At 41.3% G+C, this 15,289-nt stretch overlaps 1 protein-coding gene across 2 annotated transcripts; it reads left to right on the forward strand.

Moving 5' to 3' along the window:
* The first annotated feature begins 3,561 nt into the window (after positions 1-3,561).
* LOC112237897 (alpha-ketoglutarate-dependent dioxygenase alkB homolog 7, mitochondrial) lies at positions 3,562-10,817 on the forward strand. Of its 2 annotated transcripts, none has more exons than XM_024406493.2 (4): positions 3,562-3,980; positions 8,030-8,203; positions 8,468-8,592; positions 9,625-10,817. In XM_024406493.2, exons 1-4 carry the CDS (start codon positions 3,693-3,695, stop codon positions 9,683-9,685), a joined length of 648 nt encoding a protein of 215 aa, XP_024262261.2. In that variant the 5' UTR covers positions 3,562-3,692; the 3' UTR covers positions 9,686-10,817. The 2 variants fall into 2 exon arrangements, with proteins under 2 accessions (XP_024262261.2, XP_024262259.2); XM_024406491.2 differs by having other exon boundaries at positions 3,563-3,980; positions 9,558-10,817.
* Positions 10,818-15,289: the final 4,472 nt, after the last annotated feature.

Here is a 15,289-nt window from a genome sequence, read left to right on the forward strand (position 1 = left end):
TACATTTCTCACCTCCCCTGTTTCCTCAACCCCAATTCTCTACCCTACCATTTTCTCCATTTGACTGTTTTTCTCTTTCTCCCATAGGCACTTCTTATTCTATATCCTTCTCTCTTTTACTCTTACAGTACACCCTCTTTCTCTCATCCCTCTCAACCACACTCACATGTTTATCTCTACTATTAGTTCCTATACCTCTCTTCCTCCTCTCTTCTCTCACATCAGGGTCATTCAATTCTGGTCCTTCTGGGCTGCAGTGTCTGCTGGTTTTCATATCTCCCCGATAGTTACATTAGTAGCCATACACACACACCTGGTTTCCAGCTACTAAACCAGTGGCTGAGTCTAAAGCCAGGGATGCCAGGGAAGCAGAAGACACAGTGGTCCTTGAGACCAGGAGTTGAACATCCTGGATGAACTTCATGTATATGTTACAATCAATAGTGTAATACTAGTTACTCAGCATTCTGTCACAACACCTAGACTACTTCCTGTACCCATCTGCCTCTGCATGCAGTGCCACCCCACAACTGGCAATCACAGAGACCCCATTGAGAAAAGGCTCAGGGGGAGGAGCTAAGCTGGAGAGCAGCCAATGAGAGCAGCCTGGAGGACTCAGTGAGGGAGGTGATGAGGCATGGAAGGCAGTCAGTGAGGAACACACTGGATGACTTACCCCTTTCCTCTCTTTCTCTCCTCCCTGCCTCTCCACTTCCTCTCTATTCCTCCCTCCCTCCATGTCTCTCTTTGTGTGTGTGTGTCTCTGAGCCATGATAGCCATAGCATAGTCAGCAGACTGAGCTGTCCCATTGTAGCAGTGTAGCAGCAGCGGTAGCAGAGCTGTCTGGTACAACTGAGTATGTGGATTAGCAGTGCCTTAACTCAGCCAAACCACCACTCCTACTACTGGCCGACTTTCACAATTGGCAGTGACTACATTCATTACAGACGTGAGGCCTAATCGATAGGAAGAGCTAGTCAGTATGGGCTATAGGCATTACACAGGTGCCACTCCAATTGAAAAGACAGTGTGTGTGTGTGTGTGTGTGTGTGTGTGTGTGTGTGTGTGTGTGTGTGTGTGTGTGTGTGTGTGTGTGTGTGTGTGTGTGTGTGTGTGTGTGTGTGTGTGTGTGTGGAATATGGAAGGGAGTTCCATGCACTCATGGCTCTGTATAATACTGTAAGTTTCCTTGAATTTGTTCTGGATCTAGGAACTGTGAAAGGACCCCTGGTGGCATGTCTGGTGGGGTAAGTGTGTGTGTCAGCGCAACTCTTAGCCAAGAGAGACTGGCATGGTATTAATATTAGCCATCTGACTATAATGAAGAGCAAGATGTGCCGCTCTGTTCTGGGCCAGCTGCAGCCTAACTAATCAAATCAAAGTTTATTTGTCACGTGCGCTTTATACAACAGGTGTAAACCCCTGCTCAGATGTTGCATGCATCAACCAATGCTTACATACAACGTCATCGCCCGTGTCATCGACTGACTGAATGCTAGAACATATGATGTGGTTAGCTGATAGGTAAAAACACCTATCCAGGCCTTATAAGATCTGGCACGAGTCATCAACGCCTAGGCAGAGGAATGTGTCTGCTATGCCTGATGACGTTATATCTCTACAACCAGAGGGAGGCCGAAACATTGACAGTACTATTCATAGACACTAGGTGGCAGTATAGTATCATAGTTCCTGCTTGCTTCAATGAGAACCTTTCCTTCTCTAGGCTCTGCTCTCTAGGCCCTTTACTCTTGTATATTTTTACCAATTGCCTGCCACTGGCATTAAACAAAGTATGTGTGTCCATGTATGCTGATGAGTGTTAGAGGAATTTAATTCCTATATGTTTATTAACCAATTCAATTAATCACCCTGCCCATTCCTAAGAATTTGTAAGATACTTAGTTGCATAAAATGGACAGAGACCAGTCTCAAAATCAATCAATAGCGTTTATTCTCGAGAGTACTGAAAATGGTACAATTTACAACAGATTATAAACTAAAAATGACACCATAGGTTTTAAACTATCCCTCCTCCACTCCGATACAATGGCAGTATAGTTCACAAGCCTTCCCACATCGTCCACCACCGGTTTAGATCATTTACTACTAGCCCAAGCCCACTGAACACGCAGTGGCTCGGGTGGTTGTTGTCCTTGATGATCTTTTTGGCCTTCCTGTGACATCGGGTGGTGTAGGTGTCCAGGAGGGCGGGAAGTTGGCTTTGTGCAGACCGCACCAGCCTCTGTAGAGCCCTTCGGTTATGGGTGGTGCAGTTGCCGTACCAGGTGGTGATACAGCCTGACAAGATGCTCTCAGTTGTGCATCTGTAAAAGTTTGTGAGGTTTATAGGTGACAAGCCACATTTCTTCAGCCTCCTGAGGTTGAAGAGGCACTGCTGCGCCTTCTTCACCACACGTGTCTGTGGGGGTGGACCATTTCAGTTTGTCCTTGATGTGTACGCAAAGGAACTTAAAACTTTCCACCTTCTCCACTGCTGTCCCGTCGATGTGGATATGGGGGTCTGGCACCATTGTGGGGATCTGGGGGTCTGGCACCATTTCCAGGCATGGAAATTATTCATGAAAGTATTTTGTAAATTCCAAAAACAAATATTTGAATTTATAAAATACCTCTACATTTTTTAAGCTCAAATAATGAACAAAAAATTTTTTTTACAATAAAGTTTCCCTGCCAGACTTGGATTGTCCCGACATTCAAGAATCCTTGATGCACACGGTTGAAGGTCCTAGTCACTCAAAGTGACGGTTGGGAGGGTTGTAGTAAGCTGCATGACTGTCCTCAACAAAACCCTGCCTGATTAGGCTAGAATTGTGTCCTCTGCATCAACCATTAACTATTCATGGTTGGCTTTAGTTTGTTTGAGGCCCACCAGAGAACCTGTTTAACCTTTCTATTTATTTTGTTGCATAAAAGGAGACTAGTTTACCTAGTCAATAATTGTCATGTGTTTGTACAGAGGCAATTAGTAAAAAAACTGTGTTCTTAAGTGTCCGCATACATGTACATGCCTATGCTGAGTTAACCTTGTAGTGTTAAATGCCACAACTCATATCAGTCCTCTACACCCATATCATCACCACCCCATTGTGCAAGATAGATGAAAGTAGTCCACAGAGAGGCTATGGTGGGGAAGTCAACAATGTAAGAGATGTTGGGACTTTATGAGCGTAGGTCATGCTTCGCAAAGTTAGCATGACCCAGAGCCATATAGAGATATGGAAAGTAATGACTTATTTACATTGCCTCTAACTGTTTAGCTCTGGCATGACCTACAAAGATAGCATAGGTATAGCCTAGTGAGAAAAAGACACCTAAAAGACAATAAAAGTGCTCAGAGCATTAGGAGTAGTAAAGTACCGTTATTGAAAGACAATCTATTTGATTTAAAAAGACTCATACATTCCTTATTTACGTAGCCTTTATGCATTTGACATGGATAACACAGCATCTTGTTGTAATTTCAGTGAAAAGGTTAATAGCTTGTTATTTTAGGCCTAGGCAGGCTTTATTTATTTAATGAAGTGTGACGACAATACAACTCCCATAATGCACTGCGTTTTCAAAATGTCGCCCTCTTCGTGACCTGACTTCTGTGCCACCAGACGACAAAGCATAGCTTAATTTAGCAAATCAGACGGTCTAAATAAATAATTTAATTTACTGAAGCATGAGACTTCTGATTACAGTTGCCAGACGTATTCATAAACGGCCTCTGTACACTCCCACATCATGTCTAAGTTCGGCAGCGAGTTGCTCCGGGACTGCTACTAACAGCGGCCTGCAGTTCAGAGATGACCAACTGGTCTGCGGTTCGACCGGAGAGCTGGTCCAGAGGCTTCGCGGTCAGGTGGAGGTGAGGACGGAATTCATAAGTGAGGAAGAGGAGGGTGCTCTCATGAAAGAACTTGAGCCTGGGCTGAGGAAGAAACGATACGAGTTCGACCACTGGGACGATGTAAGTTGTAAATAGACCTTGCTTGTTGACTACAAAGAAGTGCCTAGCTCACACTCACGTTAGTTAGATAAAGCTGCTGCACGTCCTCAGCTCCAGCCGACACTCAGAGGGGCTGCTACAGTAACAGCTCTTTTGATTAGTTTCCCTATTTGCATCATGCAAATGTTTTGTTATAAACATGCAGCAATAACATACATATCGATACTATACTAGATGCAGTAAAGTTTCATATTGGAATTGTTAGGCTATTAATTATCGTCATCATACATTACAAGGTGAATAGATCTTATTTTAGATTGATCAGTCAGTTCCCGGTTTCCCAATAGCAATGCAATTTAGGCTTATGCGTGTTTTAACGATGCATCGTTTCCCAAAACACCACGCAGAAGAACGTTTGCCAAGTGCATCGTTGGATCGTTTGTTGATACTGATATGTTTGAGATATTAAAAAAAAGCTAGTGGTGCTCTCGCACAATACTGATTAGCTCCAGATGAATAATATCACCTAGGCCTATATGGCTGCAAATATTGATGCTGCTTATTCTAATACCCAATATTTATGCACTAAATCACAGATTTGGCACATCATTGCACATGTTACACATCATGAAATACACTGAACAAAAATATAAACCCAACATGTAAAGTGTTGGTTTCATGAGCTGAAATAAAAATTCCCAGAAATGTTCCATACGCACAAAAAGCTTATTTCTCTAAATGTTTGTGCACAAATTTGTTTACACCACTGTTAGTGAGCATTTCTTATTTGCCAAGATAATCTATTCACCGGACAGTTGTGGCATATCAAGATGCTGATTAAACTGCATGGTCATTACATGGGTGCACTTTGTGCTGGGGACAATAAAGGGCTACTATAAAATGTGTAGTTTTGTCACACAACACAATGCCACAGGCTTCTCAAGTTTTGATTGGGAGTGTAATTGGCATGCTGACTGCAGGAATGTCCACCAGAGCTGTTGCCAAATAATGTAATGCTCATTTCTCTACCATAAGCTGCCTCCAACATCGTTATTCTTTGAAGTTGTTGCATGCTGCGTTTTATATTTTTGTTCAGTTTATATTGAGACAAATATAACAGACAGTGTAGCCTATAATTAGCAAAATAGAACTAAATTTACTGAAAATAAAATAGATTTCAACATGAATAAAATATATAGCCCTATGTCAGTGGTGGTCGATGCCTCATTAAGATGAGGGAGGATTATTATTTTTATGATGAGCATCGCCTTATTTCTATTACAGCATATTAGATGACTGTCATTCATATTCCATTCACCCAGCTCAATATAACATTGATAGGTTTAGGCTACTACATGATACTACTACATAATTTTCCCTATACCCATCATGAGGTTGCTACAATCTAGCCTATGAATGAAAGTTTAAAACGTAGGTGCACAACTCAAGATACATTTTAGTAGACAAGGTGACAGACAATGACACATTCAATACTGCCTTGCACACTCTTGCCTGCATCTAGCTGATCTAGGGTGTATTCATTAGTTCAACAGTTGGAAACAAGTGTTTCTATTGGACAAATTCAGGTATGTTCATCCCTGTTCCATTTGCTTCCATTTAAGAAATGTGTTTTAATGAATACACCCCTGATCACAGTTCACTTTGATCGCAGCCACAAACAAACAGTGTGATCACTTTGCTTTTGTATAATTCCTTCTCACTTCTACACTCTCTCCTCCTCTCACCTTTTCACTTGTGGACTTCAGTGCACAACAAATCAGCTGTCTGACCAGGCAAAAAAAAAAAAACGTTTAAAGCCAAACCTTCATATCATAACTGCTAACCACTACACTCAGCCTACATCGTTGTCACCATATTAGCTAACGTCATAGTCAACATAGCTACGAGAACTAACGTGTTAGTAATCCCATTACAATCATGCAGTACAGTCACAAGCCGTTTAGCAGTTACACTGGTGGGCCCCCGGTGTCAATAAATTAATAAAACTAAAAGCTTACCTTAACTTCGAGGAGTTCCAGTGTTGAATAGCCATAGCCAGCTATCTAACATAGCATCCCTCTCTGTCTGAGCTGGGTGTTTTGAATAGGCTAAACTAACTAGCAAAGTGAAAAAAATACAAAGGATAGCTATCTCTCTCTCTTGCTTCTCCTTCATTTTTAAACTCATGTATTTGTTCAAAACTGTTCAACTGTTGCTTTCTCTCTCTTTGAGTCAACTGCTCACCACATTTTATGCTCTACAGTGCTAGCTAGCTGGAGTTTATGCTTTCAGTACAAGATTATCTGATCCTTTGATTGGGTGGACAACATGTCAGTTCATGCTGCAAGAGCTCTGATAGGTTGGAGGATGTCTCCTGGAAGTTGTCATAATTACTGTGTAAGTCTAAGGACGGGGGTGAGAACCACGAGCCTCCTAGGTTTTATATTGAAGTCAGTGTTCCCAGAGGAGGACGGAAGCTAGCTGTCTTTCTGCTACACCATGGTGCTATCCTACAGAGTGCTGTTGAGGACACTGTAGGCCTTCATTGCAAAACAGCGGGTTTTAATAAATTATTTGGTGACGTGGGTATATTTGGTATAGTTTTACCTAAAAAGGATCACTTTTTTAATGTTTCACTATCTGTATTTTTATGAAATTCACTGAGCAGGATGGTCTTCTTCTTCCTCCTCTGAGAAGCCTACTGTAGCCTATAGCCTACTGTAGCCCATGTCCTACTGTAGCCCATGTCCTACTGTAGCCCATGTCCTACTGTAGCCCATGTCCTACTGTAGCCTATAGCCTACTGTAGCCTATAGCCTACTGTAGCCTATAGCCTACTGTAGCCTATGTCCTACTGCAGCCTATGTCCTACTGTAGCCTATTAATGCAGTTGTTACTGTAATTTAATTATGCCAATGTGCTTTCATTAATTGAAAACCTTTAATCTATTTTATGAGAATTTGTAAGATTTTCATTTGCATAAAATAGTCTTTTTAAATAATAGGTAACAGAATTTATTCTCGGAGCGCGCTCCCACTTAACTATGAGCAACAGTTTATATATAAATCATGACGTCATTTCATTGCTTTAACAGAATCCCCTCCTCTCGACCGGGACAAAGTGAGGTGAAAAGTTCATTCTAACTTACTAACATACTCCCAGGTAACTTTTGACCCCTCAACATTATCGATCACCACTGATCTGACAGTTCTAATTAACAGAACCTAGGAATGCACTCACTGTCTTATCTAAAAACCCCAGAGCTAAGTTTCTGTAGGTTCAACCATAGGTTAACGACCTTCTGTTTTCACAGTCCACAACCCATTCGTTTCTTCCTAGTTGAAATGGTGTTCATTAACTTTAATTACTCCTTGTCCGTGTCACACAATCCCTTCTTATGAACTCATATTGTTAATCAGATATAATAAAACAGAGTATAAGTTCACTTAGTTACAGTTCCATTTAAAATGATTTGTTCAGTCATTTAATCATAATTTTACCAACAGCAGTCATCTCAGTTTTTATTTTAAGCATCTTTTTAATCCTTTGCTTGTTTGAAACAACTGCAAAGAAATGGGCAACTTTGTATTTGTAGTCAACTTCGTTGTGAAGTATTCAGTGTTCACAGCGAGACGGATAAACAGCTTGATTCTATGTCTGACACCAGAAGGACAGAAAATCATCCAACGACACACTTAGCTGATCTACGAGTGGTCTGAGGCAGTCGGTAAATAACACACGTTTTCAATTACAACTTTAGTGATGATGGTTTTGGGGAACAGCTCTGAGATTTAATGATGCTCCTACAAAGGTTCTCGCGATGAACTTGGCCTTAAAATGCTTTTGGGAAACCAGGCCCAGAACAGTGTTTGTTGGCTAACGGGGATGGAAATTGGAAAATAAAATCTCTCTCTGATTATGTAAAATCCTTGAAATCAATGTAAATTATCGAAATAATTTCACTCCTGGAACCCCAATTCCACCCCTGTTGACAATGATCACTCCCTTGAGGCCCCTACCAACATTTCATTACATTTTTTCATTCTTTCTTTCAACATTCTGCTCACCAGGCGATTCATGGTTACCGGGAGACAGAGCGTGCTCAGTGGGGAGCGGTGTGTGAGGGGGTGATGGATCGCCTCCGAGCTGTGGCTTTCTCTGAGGGCAGCCCCCTCCTAGGCCCTGTGCATGTCCTGGACCTGGACAAGGCTGGATACATCAAACCACACATCGACAGTGTCAAGGTAGGTAGACGGCTCTCATATTAACCTGAGATGTCAGGCATGATAAATATGGAACATGGTGTTCTGTGTGCTAGAATTTTGCCCTAGGCACAAACTGGGCACAATTTGAATACTTTTTTGGCAAAAGTGTTCTTTTACAATACAGTTTGAAACTCAGTCATTCTCTCATCCCCCCTCACCCCTGTTTTTTTGTATCTTCATCCTGCCTTTCTCTTTCACTGTCTCCCTGAACCTTTCTTTCCCTTCCTCTCCTCTCTCTGTCAGTTCTGTGGCAGCACTATAGCAGGGCTGAGTTTGTTGTCAGACAGTGTGATGCGCTTGGTGAGGGAGGATGAACCCACTGAATATCTGAACTTGTTTCTGCCCCGTCGCTCTCTCTACATACTCAGGTAAGGACCCAATAAGCCCTGCCATAGCAACATTCTGTCTTTCATTGTTTACAAACGACCTCCTGCGCATACACTTTAATCAGAGTCTACCTGGTAGGCCTAAGATAGGTTTGTACTACCCAAAACAATTCTATGGATTTATTTGACCGTGGAAAGAGAAACTGAGTAAATACCCTAATGAGAGTCTGCACTAAACAAACCCACAGTATCTCCTGTGGAGATCATGAAGTGGTTTACTTAAGTGTTCTATGTTATCTCCATGTTTGTACACTCTGACTGAACGCCTCCTATAGCCTATAACTATCCTTATGAGGGCCCAGAGGTCCGCCTGGTCCGATGACCTGGGGTCGTATGTATCCACTATGAAACATCTCAGAGTGGGAGTGCTAATCTAGGATCAGGTCCTCCCCTGTCCGTGTTGGGGTTCATTCCACAAATTAAATTCTACAGTATTTCAATTCCCTCTCCCTCTATATTCCATTCATTTCAAATTTCAGCTAAGTCTTTGACTTGAGATAATTAAATCCTTCATGACCATGTCACTGTTCAGACAGCCTAGCTATATTGGAAGTTTAAATTATATATATTTTTAAAAGCAGTCAATTTTTTTATACTAAAAACATTAATTCCATTAACTGGGAATTGTACAAATATTGAATTCCAATTAAATTCCAAAGATTTATTTTTTTCACAATTCTAATTCCAATTTAATTCCATAACTTGAAGGTTGATTTGAATTCAACGTACAGTAAATTCTCCTCTTCATGAGTGAATTCATTGGAATTTAAAATTAAATTGGAATTGACCAACACTGGTCCATGTATTCATATTCTTGTGATCTTAAAGGCTAAACTGATCCTAAATCGGCACTCATACTCTGAAACACTCGATGTAACTCCTGGCATTTCACACATTGTGCTTGTGTGGTGAATGACTGATGACATTGTTTTCATGCATCCTTCCAGGGACCAGGCCAGATATAAGTTCACCCATGAGATCCTTAAAGATGATGAGTCTCTTTTCTCTGGACAGAGAGTTCCCCGCCATCGCCGCATCTCTGTCATCTGCCGGAACCTTCCTGTTTGAAGCATGAGAGCCAAGTGGAACACAACTGTGACAGTCTCACTGGCAGTAGCCAGAGCTCGGTATTTTAAATGTCAAGAACGTCACTATGTTAAAATTTGATGTACACGCTTTCTCACTGTGCGAGAGACTATGTTGGGAAAGATGATTTAGATGTTTCCCTTATCAGTTTTCATTGGAGCACTTCATAATAAACTACCTGTACAGGATTTGATTCTGAATTAAATGTTGGGAAGGCATTCAGGTATGATGCATTTCAAAGGGTCATAATGCATTACAAGACTTGTCATAAGTATCTATGAACTTCTTATGCTAATTAATATTATATAATGAATCTGAGTTATTAGCCTTTTCAAAAATACCACGTAGAAAGGCAAGTTGATAATTTGTAGGAGAAGCAGTTGAAGGAGAACCTGCATTTTCTGGTGAGCTTCACTACCCAACTATCCAAGATCTGTATTAGGTCATTATCAAGTGCGTTGAATTCTTAGAGCTAAATGGATACTTCAAATAGTTATAGCCCTATATTCTTCACCACTTCTAGAAGGCTACAATGCGGAGCCTGGAAATAACTGGTGCCATTTTTTAAAGAATACTTGTTAACGACAACTCCAGTTACTGAAGGCGTATCTATAATCTGTAACTCTTTGTCCGTCCATCTGAATTGTTTAATGTGTGGATATCTGTAGAAAACGTCTGAGCCTAAATCTTCTCCAAACCGGCACCTATAACCAGAGGAGTCATGCCCATAGGGGGCACAAGGGCACGTGCCCCCTCAGATTTATCCTGTTAAAAAAAAATAGATATATATATATAATAATTAAATTAATGACTCAACTTAATTTTAAGCCCACATTTTGTCATAATTGTTTATAAAAAAAGATCTGTCAATGGTATTTAGTATTTTATTAGGATCTCCATTAGCTACTGCTAAAGCACCAGCGACCCTGGTCCACAAAAACATTATGTAATACATCACAAGGATAGAACTACAATACATACATTTAAAATAATACACACATGATTGCAAGTGCAATACACAAAAATGGAAATTAAATAACAAGGAGGTTCCCCTGATGTGAATATATCAACCTTGTTTTGCTAAATTCCCCTGATGTGAATAAAGCTACTTTGTTTCTACAGTTACAACCCGTAATGTGTATCCTGCCGTAAAGTAGACTTTTTACAGTTACCACGTGCAATGGGTTTCATTTGGTAAAATGCAACATTCATGAACATGACATTTCCAGGCTTTGAATCTTGAGCCTTGTTACTTAGTCTATCGCCCTTAACGTGTTGGCTGAGATATAGTTTAACGTGTTAGTCTACCACCAGTGACGGGTTAGCTGAGGTATAGTGTTTTAGTGTGCCACCCATGAAGGGTTATCTGAGGTATTGTGTAATGGGTTGCGGTGTACCACTCATAAAGGTTATCTGAGGTAATGGGTTGCGGTGTACCACTCATGAAGGTTATCTGAGGTAATGGGTTGCGGTGTACCACTCATAAAGGTTATCTGAGGTAATGGGTTGTGGTGTACCACTCATAAAGGTTATCTGAGGTAATGGGTTGTGGTGTACCACTCATAAAGGTTATCTGAGGTAATGGGTTGTGGTGTACCACTCATAAAGGTTATCTGAGGTAATGGGTTGTGGTGTACCACTCATAATGGTTATCTGAGGTAATGGGTTGCGGTGTACCACTCATAAAGGTTATCTGAGGTAATGGGTTGTGGTGTACCACTCATTATGGTTTTTGGGGGTATTGTGTAATGGGTTGCGGTGTACCACTCATTATGTTTTTTTGAGGTATTGTGTAATGGGTTGCGGTGTACCACTCATTATGTTTTTTTGAGGTATTGTGTAATGGGTTGCGGTGTACCACTCATTATGGTTTTTTGAGGTATTGTGTAATGGGTTGCGGTGTACCACTCATTATGGTTTTTTGAGGTATTGTGTAATGGGTTGCGGTGTACCACTCATAAAGGTTACCTGAGGTAATGGGTTGCGGTGTACCACTCATAAAGGTTATCTGAGGTAATGGGTTGCGGTGTACCACTCATAAGGGTTATCTGAGATATTGTACCAGGCTTTGGACCTGCTCATCAAATGAACAAAGTCCCTGTGAATCAGATGGAGTTGTTACACTCCTACTCATATTAAATGAACCATGAACAGATGGTTATCATTAGTCCAACAGTTGCAAACAAGTTTATTTTGAAAAAATTCAGGTATGATTATCCCCATTTCATTCCGTTTGCTTCCGTTTAAGAAAAGTTTTTCAACCAAATCTACAGAATGAATACACCCCTGATCAAACACAGAACTAGCAGCGACATATATAACTTTATACCTTTCCTCGTTGTATATACAGCACAATTCCTTTTCACATCTAAGCTCTTCTCTCACCCTTTTCCTTTGCATGTGGACCTTGTGCACAATGCAACAGCTGTCTGACCAGGCAAAAAAAACATTTCCAAGCCAAATTTTCATACCATAATCGCTACCCACAGCCTACATCCTTTTCACCATATTAACGTCATAGTAAGCATAGCTACTAGAACTAATGTGACAGTATACCTGCTACAATCATGCAGTACACTTTACAGCAAGCAGTTTACCAGTTACATCGGTGGGTGGCAATTACATTTCTAAAACCAAAAGCTTACCTTGACTTGGAAGAGTTCCAGTGTTGGATAGTATATAGCCAGCTAGCTAACATAGCATCCCTCTCTGTTTGAGTAAGCTAAACTAGCTAGCTACATTCGCTAGCTAAGCAAGTGAGCAAAAAAGAAACGTCCTCTCAATGTCAACTGCGTTTATTTTCTATTTTCAGCTAACTTAACGTGTAAATATTTGTATAAATATAACAAGATTCAACAACGGAGACATAAACTAAACAAGTTCCACAGACATGTGACTAACAAAAATTGAATAATGTGTCCCTGAACAAAGAGGGGGTCAAAATCAAAAGTAACTGTTGGTATCTGGTGTGGCCACCAGCTGCATTAAGTACTGCATTGCATCTCCTCCTCATGGACTGCACCAGATTTGCCAGTTCTTGCTGGGAGATGTTACCACACTCTTCCACCAAGGCACCTGCAAGTTCCCGGACACTTCTGGGGGGAATGGCCCTAGTCCTCACCCTCCAATCCAACAGGTCCCAGATGTGCTCAATGGGATTGAGATCTAGGCTCTTCGCTGGCCATGGCAGAACACTGACATTCCTGTGTTGCAGGAAATCACGCACAGAACGAGCAGTATGGCTGGTGGCATTGTCATGCTGGAGGGTCATGTCAGGATGAGCCTGCAGGAAGGGTACCACATGAGGGAGAAGGATGTCTTCCCTGTAACGCACAGTGTTGAGATTGCCTGCAATGACAACAAGCTCAGTCCGATGAATCTGTGACATACCGCCCCAGACCATGACGGACCCTCTACCTCTAAATCGGTCCCGCTCCATAGTACAGGCCTTGGTGTAACACTCATTCCTTCGGCGATAAACATGAATCCGACCAACACCCCTGGTGAGACAAAAGAGCGGCTCGTCAGTGAAGCGACAGTGGATTTATACCCATAGGCAACGTCGATTTCTGGTGAGGACCTGCCTTACAACAGGCCTGTAAGCCCACAGTCCAGCCTCTCTCAGCCTATTATATATTACCATATAATGTTTCAATTCCTCACCAACCCACAGGGATTTAACATTTTTTACAGTCATTGTCTTAATGGGTGCATGCTTATTAGCAACTGGAATGATCAATTTCTTAAATGTGTCAAGTGCCTGGTTGCTCGTCATTACACAGCACAGACCAGCAAATATTCTTTACATCATCAATATAGGAATCACTACAAAATGTATTGTATGACCCCTGATACACTATATTAGGCCCAGCCTTTGGAACTTTGGTTTTCCTAGATATGGCTACTATATTGTGAACATGACATCTGATGGATTTGGATACTGCTTTAAAGCAGAGTTCTGCAGCGTTAGTAAAGATGTGATCAATACATGTGGATGATTTAATTCCTGTGCTGTTTTTAAATACCCTGGTAGGTTGTCTGATAACCTGAACCAGGTTGCAGGCACTAGTTACAGTTTGAAGCTTTTTTTTGAGTATGCGTCAACATTAATGCCACCCAGAAAATATACCTCTCTGTTGATATCACATACATTATCAAGCATTTCACACATATTACCCAGATTCTGACTGTTAGCACTTGGTGGTCTATAGCAGATACCCACAAGAATGGGCTTTAGGTGAGTTTCCAATGAGGATTTACCCCAGTGTTTTACCCAAAAGAGTCAGACTTCAACAGTATTTAACATGAGATCCTCTGTAAGCTTTACAGAAATGTGGCTCTATATATAGACCGCAACACCGCCCCCATTGGCATATCTGTCTTTTCTGTAGATGTTATAAACATGTATTGATACCACTGTATCATTAAAGGTATTATCTCAGTGAGTTTCAGAGATAGTCAGAATATATGAATGCCATTTGTTACTAGCAAGTTATTGATTTCATAAATCTTGTTTCTTAGGCTACATACAGTGCCTATGGAAAGTATTCAGACCCCTTTACTTTTTCCACATTTTGTTATGTTACAGCCTTATTCTAAAATGTATTGAATAGTTTTTTCCCCTCATCATTCCACATACAATAGCCCATAATGATGAAGCAAAAACAGGATTTTAGAAATGTTTACTTATTTAAAACATTAAAAAAAAAAAAATGAAATATTACATTTACATAAGTATTCAAACCCTTTACTCAGTCCTCTGTACAGCCTTGAGTCTTCTTGGGTATGACGCTACAAGCATGGCACACTTGTATTTGGGGAGTGTCTCCCATTCATCTCTGCAGATCTTCTCAAGCTCTGTCAGGTTGGATGTAGAGTGTTGTTGCACAGCTATTTTCAGGTCTCTCGGGTTCAAGGCCAAGCTCTGGCTGGGCCACTCCAGCATTGTTTTGGCTGTGTGCTTTGGGTCATTGTCCTGTTGGCATGTGAACCTTCTCCCCAGTGTGAGGTCCTGAGTGCTCTAGAGCAGGTTTTCATCAAGGATCTCTCTGTACCTTGCTCCTTTCATCTTTGTCTCGATCAAAACCATGCTTCACCGAAGAGATGGTGTCAGGTTTCCTCCAGACGTGACGATTGGCATTCAGGCCAATGAGTTCTATCTTGGTTTCACCAGACCAGAGAATATTGTTTCTCATGGTTTGAGAGTCCTTTAGGTGCCTTTTTGCAAACTCCAAGCGGGCTGCCATGTGCCTTATACTGAGGAGTGGCTTCCGTCGAGCCACTCTACCATAAAGGTCTGATTGGTGGAGTGCTACAGCGATGGTGGTCCTTCTGGAAGGTTCTCCCATCTCCACAGAGGAACTCTAGAGCTCTGTCAGAGTGACCATCAGGTCTTGGTCACCTCCCTGACCAAGGCCATTCTCCCCCAAATCATTAATCAGTTTCAGGTGGCCTCCAATCAAGTTGTAGAAACATCTCAAGGATGATCAATGGAATCAGGATGTACCTGAGCTCAATTTCGAGTCTCATAGAAAAGGGTCTGAATACTTACGTAAATAAGGTATTTCTGTTTTCTATTTTTAATACATTTGAT

The sequence above is a fragment of the Oncorhynchus tshawytscha genome, unplaced genomic scaffold, assembly GCF_018296145.1.
Source record: "Oncorhynchus tshawytscha isolate Ot180627B unplaced genomic scaffold, Otsh_v2.0 Un_contig_2066_pilon_pilon, whole genome shotgun sequence".
In the NCBI taxonomy this organism is placed as follows: domain Eukaryota; kingdom Metazoa; phylum Chordata; class Actinopteri; order Salmoniformes; family Salmonidae; genus Oncorhynchus; species Oncorhynchus tshawytscha.

Bases quoted from the DNA above. Each gene is read 5' to 3' on its own strand.
- LOC112237897 (XM_024406491.2), top strand. From the start codon at position 3,693: ATGAGACTTCTGATTACAGTTGCCAGACGTATTCATAAACGGCCTCTG. The intron at 3,981-8,029 runs GTAAGTTGTAAA...TCTGCTCACCAG, and splicing joins AGTTCGACCACTGGGACGAT to GCGATTCATGGTTACCGGGA. The intron at 8,593-9,557 runs GTAAGGACCCAA...GCATCCTTCCAG, and splicing joins CGCTCTCTCTACATACTCAG to GGACCAGGCCAGATATAAGT.